This window comes from Xiphias gladius, chromosome 22, assembly GCF_016859285.1.
Source record: "Xiphias gladius isolate SHS-SW01 ecotype Sanya breed wild chromosome 22, ASM1685928v1, whole genome shotgun sequence".
NCBI lineage: Eukaryota > Metazoa > Chordata > Actinopteri > Istiophoriformes > Xiphiidae > Xiphias > Xiphias gladius.
Genome location: NC_053421.1, coordinates 27502100 through 27520277, shown reverse-complemented (window position 1 = coordinate 27520277; position 18178 = coordinate 27502100). Strand labels below are relative to the sequence as shown.

Sequence of the window (18178 nt, the reverse complement as noted above, 5' to 3'; positions counted from 1 at the left end):
GTACCTCTCTTCATATGTGCTCCTGTGTATATATTTGCATGTGTACATATACAGTACGTATTTCTTAAAAGCTTCTGTTACATGTTGGCCGTTCGGTGTATCTATCTTTGTCATTTCAGTTGCTTCCACTTCAGCCCTTTCCTTGTGTGTTATTGTGTGTGTTTGCGAATTGGCCAGCCGCGCCCTTGGATCCGGCCAGCGGTGGGGCTTGTTTGGCTGCTAGTGCATCTCTCTGCTCCAGGAGTGACACCACTCCGTGATTCAAAGACTCAGAGGGAGCCAACCGTCTCGCTGTGGGGAAAGTGAAAATTGCTATCCTTCCTTTAAAGATCTCTTACATTGTTGCTCTACAGGTACACCTCTCTGCTCCCTCACTGTGACTCACTGCTTACTCACAGGCCGCCAATGCAAGCAGTCCACCTCCACCTTTGTGTTATGGTGCTGTAGAGGCAGCCTGCTACGAAGAATGCAGGGTTATTGCCCCTCAGATACTTTGTACTGGCTGACTGAGATGAGGGGGAGGTGGTGACTACACAGAAAATTACAAATCATGGGAATGCTGGAAACAGTTGTGCGTAATCATGCCACAGGCAACAGGTGATGTGCCTGTTGTGCTGGGGAGGAATGTGTTTCCACATTTACAGTAATGCTTTCTAGTAGAAATGTGGCTAACAGTCTTTAGATTTTTTATGGTGTGGTGTTGGCAAAAATAGTTGATCTGTAAATCATTATGCAGCATGAGATGAAAGTTTAATTCGATAATAAATATCATGCCTGCGGTTTGTTTGGGTATTGCATTAAAGACTAAGCTCACCCAAGGTACGAAAAAACATATTTTCTATCTTAACTCCAGTGGTTTCTATTCATGCAGGTAGTTCCGGTTTTATTTGTCCGGTCTTGAGGTCTATGCCTCTACCCATATATAGTATATTGGAGGTGAATGGAGGATTGTTTGTGGTGCTCACGGCGTTAAAAATTCCATTGAAGAAAAATCAAGAGCAAAAGAGTCGATGTCCTCATTACCTTGGATAATCCGCTGAATACGTTGTCAACACATTTCATAGAAGCTAAAGTTTTCTTTTGTAAAAAGTACCATTGAGTATTGAGGTGGCGGCAGAAATCTCAAAACCTGGGGAGATAAAACCAAAACTATCTCTATGGCTAAATACCACTGCAAGTAAATTAATAAGAAAATCCTAAAACCATTAAATATGTGCAATGCATTGAAAGCAAACTGTTGTTGCAGTTGCAAAATTCGCTCCAGCTGCTTTACAACACTTTAACTAGAACATCCTCATGGAGTTGACTGTGCCAGTCACTGACTTTCCAAGCACTGAGCAAGGATGCTTTTTGGTTTTAGGGAGGCTAGACAAATAAAGTAGTTAGCAATGCTTCTGTTTATCAAGTTTAGAAGAACAGGTGAATACAAATCCTTGTGCTAACCCAATGGGGCTGAGAAATTCTGATCAGCACTAAAATATGGAGATGTCTGAATGGTGAAGAACAACAGGTTAAGCTAGCATAACACTTAAGCAATAAATAATTGAGAATCCAATTCAGTGTCCCTTGATGGAGTTTCTCCTCCAGGTGTGCATTTCAAGTTCTGAGAAAATGAAGACTGCTAAAAATGAGGTTGGAATTTTAATTCACGAATGGATGGACTCAGAGTTCAGTGGAAATGCTTTTTCTCACTCCTCTAGCGGAAACTCATGTTGACTGACGGTGCTGTACACCCTGCCCATTGTTTTGCCATCAATTAGGTGGATTGAATCCCGTCCATCAATTAGGGGACGTCTTGAGTTCCGCTGCTCTTTTCACTCAGAGAGAGCGAGTCGTCTCTTTTCACCAGAACCCTAATAACACCTTGCTCTCTTTGTGTCGCCATGTGCCGCTGTGCCAGCTAAGGTGTCACGCCAGCTGAAAAGAAAGTGTCTTCATCCAAGCAGTATCACGCTTCTCTCCCTAGAGATCAATAGCCCGTTCTTTGTATTGCGGCTCAATTATTCAAGACTTGCTATTTAAAAATGCAAAAAAGTAGCTGTCACTTAGCGCACTCTCTCTGCTCTGGCTACCGGTGATGATCCCGCACGAAACACTGTGCTGCCCGTCGGTGACTCAGTCTTTCTGTGTAACCTGAGCACTGGCTACACACCTCTACTGCCACCTTCCTCTTGCTTATTCGCGCCTGGCTCTGTGGTGTGTAGTTACCACTCGGTTACTCGATCCCTGTGCTCGCTGGTTTCCTTTTCACAGCCTCGTGATTAGGCCCTATTTTGTGTCAGTCTCTCCGTTTGACACCGTGCCACAGTTTCTCTCATTGTCCTGTGCTGCTCAGTGGGTAGAGCAAGGCATTACTTGTTTTCAGGGTTTGAATCCCACTGAGCTGATACTAATCACTATTGATCACCAGGGTTGGGCGATAATTCAATACTGTCTTTTTCTTTTTCGGCTACTAGTGGAATCAAATGGTAATAATATGATTACATCAAGTCATTAATTTACAAAATTTACAAATCTCTTTTGTCCAGTTAATGATTCAAAGAAAATTGTAATTAAGAATAACAGACTTCATTATTGAAGTATTGTTTTCCATGTGTGAATATTCTGGTCATTGTGTTGAACGTCAGTTTGATTATTTTATGTGTGATGTTTTTTGTTTATTTGCCATGTTGTGATATACAATGATAGTGCGAATAATGTTATCAGGACTAGAAATAATGCTTTTTTTTCCAGTACTGATTAATCTCACGTTAATTATCTGAGTAATTTCATAGCGTACAAAATGTCAGAAAATTACTCCTTAGCAAGTTCCTGGTCTAGCAAGTCTTTGAATTTTCCAGTGTATCTGAACAATAGTTAAAAAACCCAAATGGATTCAGTTTATGATGACATCAGGTAGAGAAATGTTGCAAATCCTCAATGTTTGTACTTTTTGTTTGATAAATTATTTAAACAATTAATCAATCATTTCATTTTTAAAATTTTTTAGATTAATTCTTTCAGTACCAAATGTTATTAATACTATATTAATACTGATATTGAGTTCAACCATATTGCCCAGCCCTAGTCATGACCCAATATGTGTGGCAAAATAAGCATCAAAGTTTTTACCCCAGTCAAACACTACTGCTATTGATTCCATTAATTAATACATTTTCAGTCAAAGAAACATTGACTAATTGCTAATTAGTAAAATTAGCTGGGGTAGCATTGAAAATGTGCAAGCTCTTGAGACAGTCTGGCACATATCAGAGACCTACTGTAGTAGGGTGCTTGATCGACCAAATAGCATATTTGCCATCACCACCTGACAGCAATTAATGGAAGATGTCCAGTGCCCGGCGCCTTCTCTCCTGCCCGGAGGACATGGGTCACTCGGTAACCGGAACCACTGAATTTTTAATTCGGCACTGAAGTGATAGCGAGACTTTTGACATTTATAAGGAACATACCCACTGACATACCAGAAGAACTGGATTTATAGGAGGTTAGAGCACAACATAAAGCATTTCAAACAGATAAATCTAAGCAGTTTGGTAGATATTACTCGTGCCATCCACATTTTGTAAAGTTTACTCCAGTAGGAATGTAAGCCCCGACCCTAATATACTGGAGTAAACTGTCAAACTGAGTTTTACACCCAGTCTAAACAGAAGGCGTAGGGTGAGCAGCACATTACCAGAGCAGCAGCAGCAGCGGCAGCAGATCCGTTGCTCCATCTGTGTCTACGCAGGAGGCGTTCATGCACAGTATTGAGTTGTAGGTCTCCCGCGTTTTGGAAGCGCCAATACACGATCACTGTAGTTACGTGTATAAAACGCAGGAAAATTAACCAGGAGTATCAAATACATTTCGGGCCGTTCCATCGTTGTTAACTTTCAGGACATAAGGCAGACACGCACGAATATACAAATGTGTCGTCCATGGCCATGAGGTGTCTTCGTCTCCATAAGGAGTGCAGGCCAGACGGAAATGAGCCCTCTGTTATTTGGACTGAGTGTTGTCATTAATTCTGTCTGCATCAAACACAGCACATGTTATTTACACCAAGGAGGACTAAAAAAACGCGGTGCCAAAATGCAGCATATTTTTAGCCGTGTCATACCCGCAGCTGGGTATAAAGTTAACTTGTTCGGTTCCACTGGTCAAGTTCGAAGCCGCCTCCCAACAGGAGGTTGGATCAACGGCGCAGGGTTGCACTAGGTGTTGTTGAGATTTTAGATAGCAATGCCTACAGAGCACTCTTCCAGTTTCATTATTTTAACAGCTTGAGCCTCAGTATCAAATGGTCCACTAACCTGAAGCTTATTGTTCATAACATAGAAAATAATAGGATCCAATCTCAAAACGGGTTCTCGTTAATTCAATCAAGGACTTAAATTACTCATGTTAACTGTTTGAGTATCATCACTATTTGCAACAGCTCAATAAAAGCTTTAGTTTTTTGATTTGACCGGACCTTTCAAAATAGTGACCAAGTATCTCAAATCAAGACAGTTCAATTCTGTTTATATAACTCAAAATCGTAAATCATAAATTCGCCTCAAAGGGCATAGCCATCTGTACATAATGCGAGACCCTCTGTCCTCAGTCCCTTGAGTCAGCCCGTTACCAGCTCTGGACATAGTTTACTTGATTTTTTTTTTTTTTTTTTTTCCCTGGTCTCTGCTGGTAATTTCCCACCATGTTTCCCACACCTCTCACACATGGAATGTTGTGGCTGCAGAGTCGATCACTACAGACCAGTCATGAGGATGCTTGCTGCATACGTCACATTTGTTTAGCTGTCCCATCATGACCGGGGAAATTTAGATTTTGTTCAGCGTTTGGTGGTTGCTCTTCGCCAGATTGATTTGCATTGCGGTCGGCAGTATGATAGGATCTTAGATCACTGACTTGATATGTAACTGATAGTGAGGAGGTGACATCTGGAGGCTACATCGGTGTGTCAACATGCCTCTGACTGTGGAATGAGCATATAGGGTTTGGGTAAAACGAAATGAAAGGAAAGATGGAAGGGATTTTTTTTTTTTTTTTTTTCAAAAAAGGGTGATACAGAAGAGCGGATATGATTAATCTCTGTACTGCATTTCCCCAACAAGACTGTAGAGGTAGTTGAATTTGTTGCCAGCTTATCTTGTTTTTCCCCAAAAGATGTGGTATATTGTGTGTTGTGACTAAATGTTTTGTTTTTTTGGTTTCTAATCAAGTTTTTTAGTGTGACTGAAACTTATGGAAAGGCAGGATGGCATACTGATTCGGAAAACCCTTGGCCAAGTGTCGCAGAACAGAACTCTTGAGGATCACCGTCTCCGTGACCTCCAACCTCTCTGTGGAGCAATGAAAGAGAAAAGGGGGTTTCTTTTTCAGGGAACAATGCAGAATGTCACATCTAATATTATGATTTACTCCACTATTGTCTCCATCTGAGAACCTCTAGGAGAGATAGAGGAATTGTAAGTCTTTTCTGCCAAGTACATACTAATGCAGAAGTTAATGACTTGCAGACTGATCGTGATCAGTAAAACATGTGAGTGTCCCTTTATAACATCTGTTGAAATGTTACAGATTGCTAAATATCACATTCTTAGCAGTCAGGCTCATCAAAGAACCGCATTCCCAGCTCAGGTCAACACACTGGTCATTCACAGCATTCATGTTCAACCTGATGTGGATTCTTGCTTTGTCCTAACCCCATAAACTCAATTGGTCTGCTTTTTTCAGCATTTACTTGAACTGATGTCATGTCTGATCAGCATTTTTGTTTTTTGGCTGCACTGTTACATCGGATGGAAATTTCAGGGAGTTTTTATCCACTTATTGATGTAAATCAGCCTAAAGCATTTGGTTTCTTTGAAAATTTTGAAATCTTGTCTTTGTTGTCTGGGTTCAAACAAAGCTTGGCTGTGTAAAATCTGTTTGCAGGGATGGACCCTTTCTATCACTACTAATTGAACAGTGTAGTTTGCTGCGTCAATATTGTCCTCATCAGAAAAACATCAGTGTTGGTTGTTTGTACACACACTTGCTGTGGTCCATGTTAATGTTTTCCTGACAAGTGATCTCTCATGGCCATAGCTTGACTTTGCCCAAAACCTGTTAGGGTGGAGTTCTGGTTGAATGGATGGGCATACAAAATGTTTGGCTTTAAAATTAGACAATGCTGAATGTGCCATGCCTCCTGTCAACAGTCTACTTTTTTTTTTTTTTTTTTTTTTTTTTTTTTCAAATAACCAGGTTCTCTCTCTCTCTCTCTCTCTCTCTCTCTCTCTCTCTCTCTCTCTCTCTCTCTCTTTCTCTCTTACCTTAACCAAGTAGTTTTAGTTACCTTAACTAAACCTTAAAATATCTGTATATATGAAAATGCTCATTTTTTTCAAGGGTCATATGTGTTTTGGAAGACATAGAAAAAAGTCATCCTGAACTCTAAGTCTGAACTCCATAAATATTTTTTTAAAAATTGTCTGTTTTTCCTTCCCAATTCTTTTGTTTCCTTCATCATAAAGCAATGCAGATTGGCACTGGTACTGACTGGGATTTGCTGACATCATCATGCCATTTGGGGCTGGCAGTGTACAAAGCTTCTTAAATCAGCTCTTTTCCACCTAACTCACATATTTCAAGTACAAAGAGTCTTTGCATTGTAACAATTCTTTAAAAGTATAACCAGTAATTTGTTCGATACACTTCCCCCTGCTTTACTACACAGTGGATGCAGAATGTTTGTATATATGTTTGCTGTGTTTGCTAATTCGCCGTGCTCTAATACATTACAGACGATGAGCGACAGGCCATTCATCCAGAAATTGTTTCGCCCCGTTTCACCTGAAGGCAGCACGCACACACTTGGCAACTTGCTGAAGGAAATGTACCCAGCCGCTATACCAAGCGACGGTAAGTCTGTAGACGACAACAACGACCACAGACAATAATAATAATATTAATGTCGTCAAGAATAAAAAGCAAATATCACTTAAAGCCTCGATCATGTCATACATGTTAGATTTTTGGCTGCTTTATCAAATATGGGTCCTATCGTCTTCCAGAAGTGAGAGAAGCAGGAAGCACCACCTCCTTCCTTAGGTTTACTTTATTTACACAGCCACACAACGCATGTCAGAGATCCACTGTCTCAGATAATACACCCAGTGGAGAGGCTAGATGAGGGGAAAATAGTGGCAGTTGCCAGAACAAGTGAACAAAGATGTGGGAGGAGGAGAGGAAATGGTGGGCAGATAGAGAGTGAAAAGAAATGAGGAGGAAAAGAGAATAAGAACAAACAGCAGATGTGGTGTAAAGTCAGAGTGATCCAATAGGAAGAGGAAATCAGTGGTGAAATCTCAACAGGTAGATGGAGAATGCATAGTTGCTCCAATAATAACTGAGATAGTTTACAAGGCCAAGTCCACTTCAAGTCAAAAACCAGAACCACTATCATGTCTCATTCATACTCAGCAGTTGCTTGTTGCTTGTAGCTCCAAATATAAAACAGATTTTAGGAGTTTAAGGATGAACAGAGGTCTTTGTACTTGAGTATCTATGTCCAGGTTTTTTAAGATATCTGTCTCTGAGATGTCTGTTTGCACAACACAATGGGTTTTTATTTTCTATCTTGAATTCTTTTATTTTATTTATTCGTACTTTCACAAACAGCATAAAAACTGCAACAACAAGCTTGTTACCAGAAGCTTTAGGCTTATATTTAGGCTTATACAGCTGACCTCGCGTTAAATAAAAACAATATCTAGAACATGAATTGATTAAAAGGAAATACTCATACATGCAAACAAAATAAACAACTGTAAGACTAGTATTATCAGTGTCTAGTATTAAATGCTCCATTCCTAAGTAAAACATCTAACTAATCAATGCAAAGTAATCATTTTATTCCATACACAGGTGCACTTAAATAGACTGTTATGCTGTGGATGAAAAAGCAAAATTTGATCAGTTGGATAAATTATCTTTATCAGGTCAGACAGCAAGAACAGAAGATGAACAGACAGAAATGGATCATAAAAAAACATTTTAAATTATGCAAAATATCCCATATTAATGCGCAGCAGAAAACAACCCACAAGTCTTAAAATCCTAAAACCCAGAAGGTAAAACTGTTAGTATCAGTTTGATGTCAATATCAGCAAACTCCAAAATATTGGTGGATTGATGTATATACTATATATTATCCATGTCAGTCTATAACTAAACTTTAGGCCAAAGCTTTTAATGCCTGTATGGACAGTAGAATTGCCGAAGCCCTGCGTGCACTCGTGACATATAGTTTAGTTGCTGCCGTGGCATACTTGTGGCGATAATGGAAGAAGAGATGAGAGGAGAGAGAGAGAGAGAGAGAGAGAGCGGCAGTCTAAACAGGCAGTGTCTGCAGAGGAGGAGAGAGGAAGTAGATAAGGAGACAATAGTGTGTTAGGACTGAGGACCCGCAGGAGACTCACCTGCACCGAGGAGACAGAGCCATTAACACCCCCCTCCTCTGTCTGCCTGCCTAACTGTCTGTCCAACATTCACTCTCATTTGTTCAGCAGTGATGGTGACTGTTTAGCTGTCACACTCACTTTCATATAACCCATTGGTTCCTTTTGGAAAAAAAAATCTCAAAGCTCTTAACTGAATTTTAAGTCATACAAAACATCACAAGTCTTTAGATCAATTCAGAGCAGGGTAACCCAGTAAGTGTTAGTAAGTGTTAATGGTGTCGTGTCGCTGCTGAATAAAAGTCACAATCAGAAAGCAACATATTTAAAGCTTTATAGCCAGTTTCGGCTCATTGTTAAGCTGTCTGGCCCAGAGCTTTCTCTGTTTTGGTTCACTCTCACCACTCTCATGTGGTTTTTTTTAAGTGAAAGCTCAAAAAACTAGAGATGCCCTGAACCAATCTTAAGGGTCGGTATCTTGGGAAATCCGACCATATTTTAATGGATCTGTATCAGTCTAAATAATGCCTGTCAAAATCTGATACTTTCACTAAAGAGCCAGATATGTCCCTCGGGTGTTGGTAGAGACCAAAATCAGAGCTAAAGAGAGTGAGTAGCAGGTCGACAGAAACATGACTCCAAATGAATAATAAAGTGAATAAGCAAATGTTTGCTGACATTTTTGCCATATTGACTAAAAGGGGATGATATGTCAGTGTTTTGTTCAGTTTGTTTTTACTGTTCCTAAGTGGGCGAAAAAAATCAGCTTATTCAGATTGAAATGATTGCGTGATTATTGATCATCAATATGACCACCAAGTAGTGGAGGGTTCCCGTAAGTGGTTCCAGGTGGATATAATATTTGTATACTCTGAGTTCCATGATTCACAAATCTTGTCTCTCCTGTTTTATTAGTATGTGCAGAACATCAAGGTAGCAGACTCACCAGTAGCAGACTACATCAACTGTGACTACTGAAAATGTTAATGCAAGTTATTTGCCAAAGAACCAAAAATGCCTAACGTGATCTCTGCAAGCTGGGAGCAAGGCCAACAGAGGGATGAGAAATTGCTGTTGTCTTGATGTTTATATGGAAGGTTTTTAGTAAAAAGAACTTTCCTCTACCAGGAAATGTCTGACTCTCTCTGTTGTAGAAGTCTGTCATGGTTGCACACCCTGTATTTGGTGTATGTCAAACCTTCCAAGTACATCTCTTTGTTTTTGACATTTTTTTAACAATAACAGCTGCCAAGTACTAAGATGTCATGAAGGATTCTTTTTACTTACAAATTGATGGTTTTCTGACACTAATTCATCCCCAGTTGTTGCTAAATCATCTAATTTCCATTGTACTTTTTGGCAAATGCTAAGGCCTCCTTAAAATTTGCGTGGCTGTTACGTGGAGACAGAGATATCCTCTTACTGTCTCTTCCTCTTTTCCTGTTCCTTTCTGTCTCTATAGTTTCCCTGATCTAAGACTATTTTTTTCCTCTTTGATCCTCTGTCTGTCTCTCAGGTGTAGTCTTCAACATCTTCCCTGTCTGCCGTAGACGTCTTTCATGTCTTTGACATTAAGTCTCTGCTTTTTTTTTGCTCTCCTCCCTCCCAGAGGAGTCTGCCAGCCTGCCTGGCTGATCAAGGTGAAAGTGGTCCTTTTGTCTCTTGTCGTTTGTTTGCTTTCCCCCTCTTCCTCGGCTGGTAGATGAGTCGGGTGATAGCCAGGGATTATGGCGGCGTGTTTGGATTAGAGAGACCGGGACGTGTGTTCAGGGACTGGGCGGGGCAGTGGAGGTTGGAGGGGTTTGCTGGTAGTATTGTTCAAGAGTTCAGAGGACTTTTTTCTTTTCTGTCAGGACCCTAACATATAACAAAAAAAAATCTGGGGTGCTCCACTTCTCTGATCTTTCAAACATCAAATAACAGGATTTTTCAAACAGTCTCCCCCTCTGTTATGTCTGAGAGAGGATTGGTGTTGACCCCTGTAGGACCAAGAAACGGGTTGCAGCAAACAAATGGGGGTGTCTCGAGTAAAGAAGAAAAAAGAGGGGGATTCCCAAATCATTCTCAAGCAATTGCCAAAAATTCAATGTTTCCGTGAGGCTGATGTTCCCCCATGCTGCGAGAAGCAAACTCAAAACAACATGTTACTGTAACCAGCGGTCATCATTGATGACTGTTGGTGCTGTCCGGTGGTTTTTTTTTTTTTGAACCAGGTGTATGAATGAGCAAGGTTTTGGCAGGAATATGGCTTAGGCTTGCTGCAGCTTTGACAGTCTAAAGCGTGATGCTGCCCACACATAACATACATGTATTGACAGACAATTCTCATAAGGAAAGCTTTTTTTTCTTAAGATTTATCAGCGCTGAGCCCATTTATGAAAAATACCCACATTGATTATTGTCTGTGAATAATCAGAGGAAACCCCCCCCACACACACACACACACACACACACACAGACACAAGCCCACCTCAACTCCTCCCTCCCCTTTGAGTGAAAAAATCCACGCAACAATACTTTGAGCACCCCACCCCCCCCACCCCCCCACCCGTCTCATGCACATCTGTGGTACAGCCCACTCACTATTGGCAGGCTTCCTCTTGCAGGCTTCATCAGGAGCCAATACAGCTTGTGCTCATCAAACGGGTCGACTCACTTCAGAGGATAAAGGGGGATGTGTAGGTTTCAGTGGCTGTTTTGATACAGCAGATAGCGGGTTTTGGTTCATGTGCGGGGGCGTGTGAGATGTGTACCAAACAGGGGAATTCAGAATGGCTCAAAAGCATTCTCTATGACTCGCTCTATTGTTGATTAAAATGTGGTCAGCTGAGATCTCTTGCTTTCTAATTCTGTCCGTACAGCTTTACTGTAAAAAGGCTGCAAACGTTTTCAGAATTCAGGGAGACGTTTGGACAGAGATTTCAACTTTCTTGTACACTTAAAAATCAGTAGAACATTTGGAAAACATGTTGATATTCTCACTAACAGCATGTGTTATGATCAGTGACATTAATATTATTATTCTTGAAGAATTGGTATTCTTTAAAATATCTTACTAGTCATTTGTCTAGTCAGTTTTACTAATATAGTCCAAAATCAAGTTTGTCTCAGAGGACTTTATGCTGTTTACTTAATGCAACACCCTCTATCCTAAAACCCATGGTTCAGCTTATAAAAAATAGCTGGGTAGGGCTGGGTATGGAACATTTTGGTACCTACTAAAATGTATCCATAGAACCCAGTATCACAAACTGCGTAATTGCCAAAGCTGGAATCGATTGTCTTTTCAGATTCTTAATCTTGTTTACTTATTCTTTGATCAAATAGATAGTTTGAATCAAGAAATTGCCAATTTTTGATATTTTGATATATTGTGTTTAGACAACAGCTAACATGTAAGAACTTTTTCTTGTTTTGTCAAAGATTATGTAGAAAACAGTGCTGAAACTCAGTATCATATTGCACGAGTAAAAAAAACTTATAACAATACCCAGTCCTTGTGCCAGGACAGAAGTAACAATAGTAGAATTATAAAATAAAGAAACAGAGTCAAACAACAATCAGTTGCTTGAACCTATGGACAAAAGTTGTGATTGCCAGACAGAGACGCTGATCCAGATGTTGGTTGGTCAACCTCCTGCTGTATGATGTATGGTTGTAGCAATTAATTCAACTGTCAACGTGGTTTTGGTACACGCTCTGTGTGACCCCTGAACTCTGATGTGTGATTACACCACAAATGTCAAATCTCTTGTGATCGCCAGCAGTAAACCGAGGCATACAGTTTGTCCATATTTATTTCTGATTGAGTAATATTCTTACAACTACATTAATACTAGTTGCAGAAATTGTGTACCAGAGAAAACTATACACATTCTGTATCTGCAATTTATAAGCTGATAGCAAATTCTCTGGTCTAACGTTAATGTGTGGACAATCTCCCCATTAGTTAACATCACCATGACAACAATGTCAATGTAAAAGCACATTCATATGGGGACAGGATCGCTGTGAATAATCTCCAGCTACACTGTATATTCAACATCACTAACAATTTATTGCTCAGTAGAAAATGTATTTCAAAATAGGAAACGTTATACTTCACAACAATGTATTCATAACACAAGGTATGGGCTGGGTCCGGATTGACTTGCTGTCAATAAAGAATAGCCTGCAATTACGAGTACTTTAATTTGTGAAACAATTTATTTACTTCTACATCTACAGTTGGTATTTTTATCTTGAGAGCGTCGGTTCTCATGGAGAAGTGTTTCCCATGGAGTTTTTTTCATAGTGTTCCGTACCATTTTGTGTAATATCTGTGGAAAGAGAAGTTTCTGTGTGGATTGTTGTGGGCCGCTTTGTACAGGATTTGGACTACTTCTCTTCATCCTCAACATCATTCAAATATGAAAGTCCGAATGCAGTTTCAACCAGTAGTAACCCTGGTGTGGTGGACGCGTTCCAAATGTCAATGAATGCAAAATGTGAGCTGCAAAATGTTGCTGAGATATACCTTTTTGTCTCACAATGACAAAGAATACTACATTGAAACTGCTGGCTTTTTTTTTTTTTTCCATTGCCAGTCAACTGGTACTGGAAAGATAAGAGGATGTATTGATTGGAATGATTGACAAATCATCATACTAACCATCATTTATTTCTCATTAACAAATAATTGCTGATTCTAGCTTCTCAAATTTGCTGCTCTTTATTGTTTTATATAATTGTAGATTGTAGGACTGTTGGTTGGACAAAACCAGCAATTTGAAGACGTTACCTTGGGCTCTGGGAAATTGTAATGGACATTTTCCCCTGTTTTGACAGTTTATAGATTAAATGACTAGTTGATTTATTGAAAGACTTGCCTACCACTCAGTCATTCAGTAGGAAGCCAGTTGTTATTTTTGTCCACTAGACAGTTGACAGTTAATTCAGTCAGCCAATATAACCAGTCAGTCAGTCAGTCAGTCTGGCCAGATGCAATTCATGCAGTCAGACTGTGTGTTTGGCTGTGAGTATAGCATTGCATTGTGGTCTTCCTAAATAGTGGTTGGCTTTGCTCGACTGACAAGACATGTCGTCTTGGCCTTCAGTCGTGCACCACTCAACCACAGGCTGTGTGTATCTGTGTGTGTGCGCACATGTATCAGCGGATAATTTAGTCCAGTTTTATAGCGTTACTGTTGCTTTACAAAGCAAACCAGTTATTAATAACTTACTTGTGTTTGAGAGGAAGAGCATTAAATATACTGTATGTACAGTAAACCTAACATTTTGAAACCACTGGTTCTCCATCTGGTCTCATCAGCTGGTGCCGTCATGAAATCGTCCTAAACATCAAAATTTGTCTTTTGAAGCGCATAAAAGCTTTGGTGAGATTTCTTTCAGCCTTTTTCCCTGGCAGGTCAAAGGTCAGAGGTACATGGTATTTAGGTATCGGACAGAGTGTTGTGGTTTTCAAAAAAGCCCTAAGCATCATTGGTTTCTTTTTTTCTTATCATGTATTCTCATGATTAAGGTTTTGCCAGACCTTTTGAGTCTGATAGTCTTGAAAAACCAACATCCCTAAGTAATGGAACATGTCAGTAGCAGAGATCACAACTGAGCATTTGCAGTAGGCTACTTTAACAAAGGTTATAAGAAGAGTCAGCAATGTAGTCAAATAGGGATAGCGACAGAACACAAGAGTCACAATATAACATAATTATAGCTGATTGTCAAATGACAACTTTAAAAACAAAATCAAGGATTTATGGCTTGAAACTGTAGACTGATTATTTAATATACGCCAGTCATTTGATCCCTGTAAACTTTACAATGGAAATATTTACTTTAAGCTGATAAACACTCACACTTATCTGTTGGCTTCAAATGCAGTTGTTACTGCCGTTAATGGTCAGTACTGTAGGGCTCTAACAAGTCACAAAACTGAATTAGTCAAATTGGGAAAACACCTCTGTAAATCACTACTCCTTTATAACATGCCTCAGTATTTTCTTCTTTCACATGACACATCTGCTGACAGTTGTTGTACCTGCACATTTCTGCAGTCACAGGGGGAATTGAACCCTCCACCTTTACTGTAATCACAGTTTTTTTTTCCTGTAAAGTAAGAGGTTACTCTCCTTCTTTTTTTAAATGTCAAGCTGAAGGCTGACAAGTGATTTGCTACTTGGAGGCTTTTTTCTCTCTTAAATACTCTTCGAGCATTTTATGCCTTTGTTAGACAGCTGACAGCAGTGACATGAAAAGAAATGAGGGGAGAGAGAAATGACTTGCAGCAAAGATCCCCGACCCGATGTGAAACAGGAACGCTGCAGCTCATGGTCGACACCTCAACCCCAGGACTTATGGGCGCCCCCACAGTTTGGAGTTTTATTGAATTAAACAGTTTTTGCTGGACAACATAGTCTGGTTAACATATAGTCATTAATTACTATATGAGTTTTTTTGTATTCATGTCGCTCCTATTCTAGCTCTCCAGCTGGTTATTAGCAACGTCCATCAAAACATATTGTTTAAAACCTGACTAGATGTTACGAAAATTATAGAGAATATAATTCATCGTCCACCAGGGTGGAATATTGTCTCTAGCCTACCAAGACACGTGATGGCAATTTTAAGTATTGGCCTTATTGCTCATTAAGTCACAACAGCAATCTGACTGGGTCAACTCAACACAAGTCTGAATTCAGTGACGTCAGATGAAATTAAAGGCTACAACACCACAAGGTTAGAAAATAAATGCATGTTGTGTTTGCCTTATTAAGAGCACTGTATTACTTAATCATTACTGTAGGTATTCTATGTGTATTATAGGGATAATGAAAACCTGTTTAAGAAACCATAAAAGACTGAGTGGCCCAATTTTAAGTCTGAGATTATAAAATAAGCAGCAGGATTCTAAAGCTAATAATTGACGCGACTGATAAGGGAATTTAAGAGTGGATATGCCTGGAGAAGAGTGGGTGGATCTCCCTTGCACTCACAGTGGTCATTAATTAAGGGGGTAGTCCAGCGATCTAGTATTGCGCTCTGTGTTTGTATTCTTGGCAGGAGGTCATGCATGTTTCCAGTTGGTGGTGGCATTCGCTACGGTTGTCCCTTGTCCCGGATCCTGTTTGTGATTTTCATGGACAGGATCTCAAGGCGCAGCCACGGGAAGGAGTATGTCTGGTTTGGGGATCTCAGAATTATATTGCTACTTTTTGCAGATGATATGATTCTGATGGCATCATCAGACCATGATCTCCAGCAGGCACTGGGACAGTTTGCAGGTGATTTTTAAGCGGCTGGGGTGAGAGTCACCACTTTCACATCAGAGGCCATGGTTCTCCCCCAGAAAAGGGTGGATTCCTCCCTTCAGGATGGGAACGAGTTACTGTCTCAAGTGGAGGAGTTTAAGTATCTCGGAGTCTTGTTCACAAGTGAGGGTAAAATGGAGTGCAAGTTTGACAGGCAGACTGGTCTGGCGTCAGCAGTAAAACAGGCATTGTACTGGACCATTGTGATGAAGAGCGAGCTGAGCCGGAAGGCAAAGCTTTCGATTTAGCAGTTGATGTAAATTCTAGCCCCACTTATGGTCATGAGCTCTGGGTAGTGAACAAATGAATGATATCGCAAATACAAGCAGCCAAAAAGGGGTTTCCTCTGTAAGGTGGCTGGGCTAGCCCTTATAGGTTAGGTGGTCGGACACCGAGATGGAGTAAGGAGTAGAACCGCTGCTCCCCCACATCAAAAGGAGCCACTTGAGGTGGCTTGGGCATCTGATCAGGATGCCTCCGAGGCGTCTTCCATTGGTGGTTTTATGGGCACATCCAACTGGTAGGAGGCCTCTAGGTAGACCCAGAACACACTGGAGAGACTACATATCTCATCTGGCCAGGGAATGCCTTGGAGTCCCCCAAGAGGAACTGGAAAGCGTTGCTGGGGAGAGGGACGTCTCGATTACATTGCTTAAACTGCTGCCACCGTGACCTGACTCTGGATAAGCGGTATAAAGAGATGGATGGAAGGTCTGGGTCAAGCTGGAAAAACTGCTGGATCCTACACTTTATGTCTTTTGTGAGAATACTGTAAGACCGTCCCTGCCCGGTAAATACCCGTGTCTTTAAAACGCCACACCTTCACATGGTAACATAGACTTTGTGATAAAGTTTATGTTATGTTATGTCTCCACGCCCAGACAGAAGTTAACCCTTATGAAATTGACTGTTCAACTGTTTTCTTTGTCTTTTCTGAGATTGAGTAGTGCTCTTCATGACAAGCAAACTGAGCTTGATGAGCGAAATTGTTGAAAAAAAGTACAGTACTACAGTTCTAGCAGGTCACTTGTTAGAGTGTAAAATGCTGATTGTACTTTGAAATTAAAGACTTACTGAAAAAAATCTTGCTATCGCACTTACCGGAGTTGTCTTTTGTTGTCCTCAAGACACGTCAGAAATGTCAGAATTAAGTGGATCACCTCCTTTAGCTACTGGCTTACAAAGTGGTTTAATGGTAGGTATTTTTTTCCTCAGCTGCCAGTAATAGTAGTGCAAAGAATGTGAGTATGTGAATGGATTGAAAGTTTGAAAGTTCACTCTTTAACATTACTGGAAATAGTAAGAGCAGCTCTGTTTCCTTCTAAGATAGCACAAAAAACCGCCTGTCTGCCATGGTTTTGTGGAAAAAAACAACTGTGTGGTTTAACAAGCCTCATCTGTTCTGATGTCGCAGCTGTTAACAACGTGTTTATTGCAGGAATTCACACTGAGGATTATGACCAAAATACGATAAACCATGCAGTTACAACCGAGACTGGCTTATCTGTCATTCAGTTTTTTGAGCGTGAGTGATGGTATGAGCATTAGAGGTGCAGGTGGCTAATGCGATGATCTACGGTAATATGTATTTGAGAGGGTTGTGTGTGTGTGTGTGTGTGTGTGTGTGTGTGTGTGTGTGTGTGTGTGTGTGTGTGTGTGTGTGTGTGTGTGTGTCTGAGAGAGTGTGTGAGTGTTTGGGGGCGTAGCCCATTGTGAATTTCCCCTATTTCTCATAATGAGATTGTGACAACACACCTACTCCGCCCACCTTTGCCTGCCTGTTACCAGGCAAGACCGGGGCTAAAAGTTAGAGATGGGTATGAAACACACACCCAAAAATGTGTGTGCGTGTGCGCATGCATGTGCGTGTGCGTGCGTGTGTGTGTGTGAGAGAGAACCAGAGAAAGTGTGTTCTCACTATTGCTGTCATATAGGCAGGATCACACCTTTTACTTTCATGTGCTCCTGAACTGAAGATTTTGATCAGAAAACACGTAGTTACTTCACCGTTGATCGGCTCATTTGACCTTATCCTCTGTTACACTTTTTTTTTTAAAGCAGTTTCACAGTAACCTTCTGACAATAAAATAACCAAAAAACTATAATAGCACCTTTTTTAAAGTTGTGCTGCCAAAAGTAAGTAATAAAAGAAATTGTAGTTGTGGATAAACAATAAAAAAAGACTGCTGATTAAGGCTAATTATTTTCAGCCTATACCAGTTTGTCCAGGATAATACCATGATTATTTTTAATGAGGCATATAAGGTTACACATTTTTTTTCAAACCTTGATTTTACATTGTATTGCATCAAAATGTTTTGGTGTTTTTTCTGCTGCCAGGGAGAATACTGTAAAGCGCAGTCAAGAGAAAAAAGCTCCTCTGCCACAGAGAAGAACATAGAATTGGCTGATAGAAAAGAGAAACTGCAAGAGCTGCAG

At 40.4% G+C, this 18178-nt stretch overlaps 1 protein-coding gene across 9 annotated transcripts in view; it reads left to right on the top strand.

Moving 5' to 3' along the window:
- atg5 (ATG5 autophagy related 5 homolog (S. cerevisiae)) overlaps window positions 1-18178 on the top strand; it is a 37106-nt gene that overhangs the window by 12689 nt on the left and 6239 nt on the right. For 4 of the 9 annotated variants that reach the window (XM_040117744.1, XM_040117743.1, XM_040117742.1 and 1 more), the window contains 2 exons: window positions 6777-6894; window positions 16321-16808. In XM_040117744.1, the coding sequence (XP_039973678.1) occupies window positions 6777-6894; window positions 16321-16514 (312 nt within the window). In that variant the 3' untranslated portion in view covers window positions 16515-16808. Of the gene's footprint in view, window positions 1-6776; window positions 6895-9347; window positions 9560-9948; window positions 10032-16320; window positions 16809-18178 lie in introns of those variants that run through there. The other 5 variants (XM_040117740.1, XM_040117741.1, XM_040117749.1 and 2 more) reach the window with 4 other exon arrangements.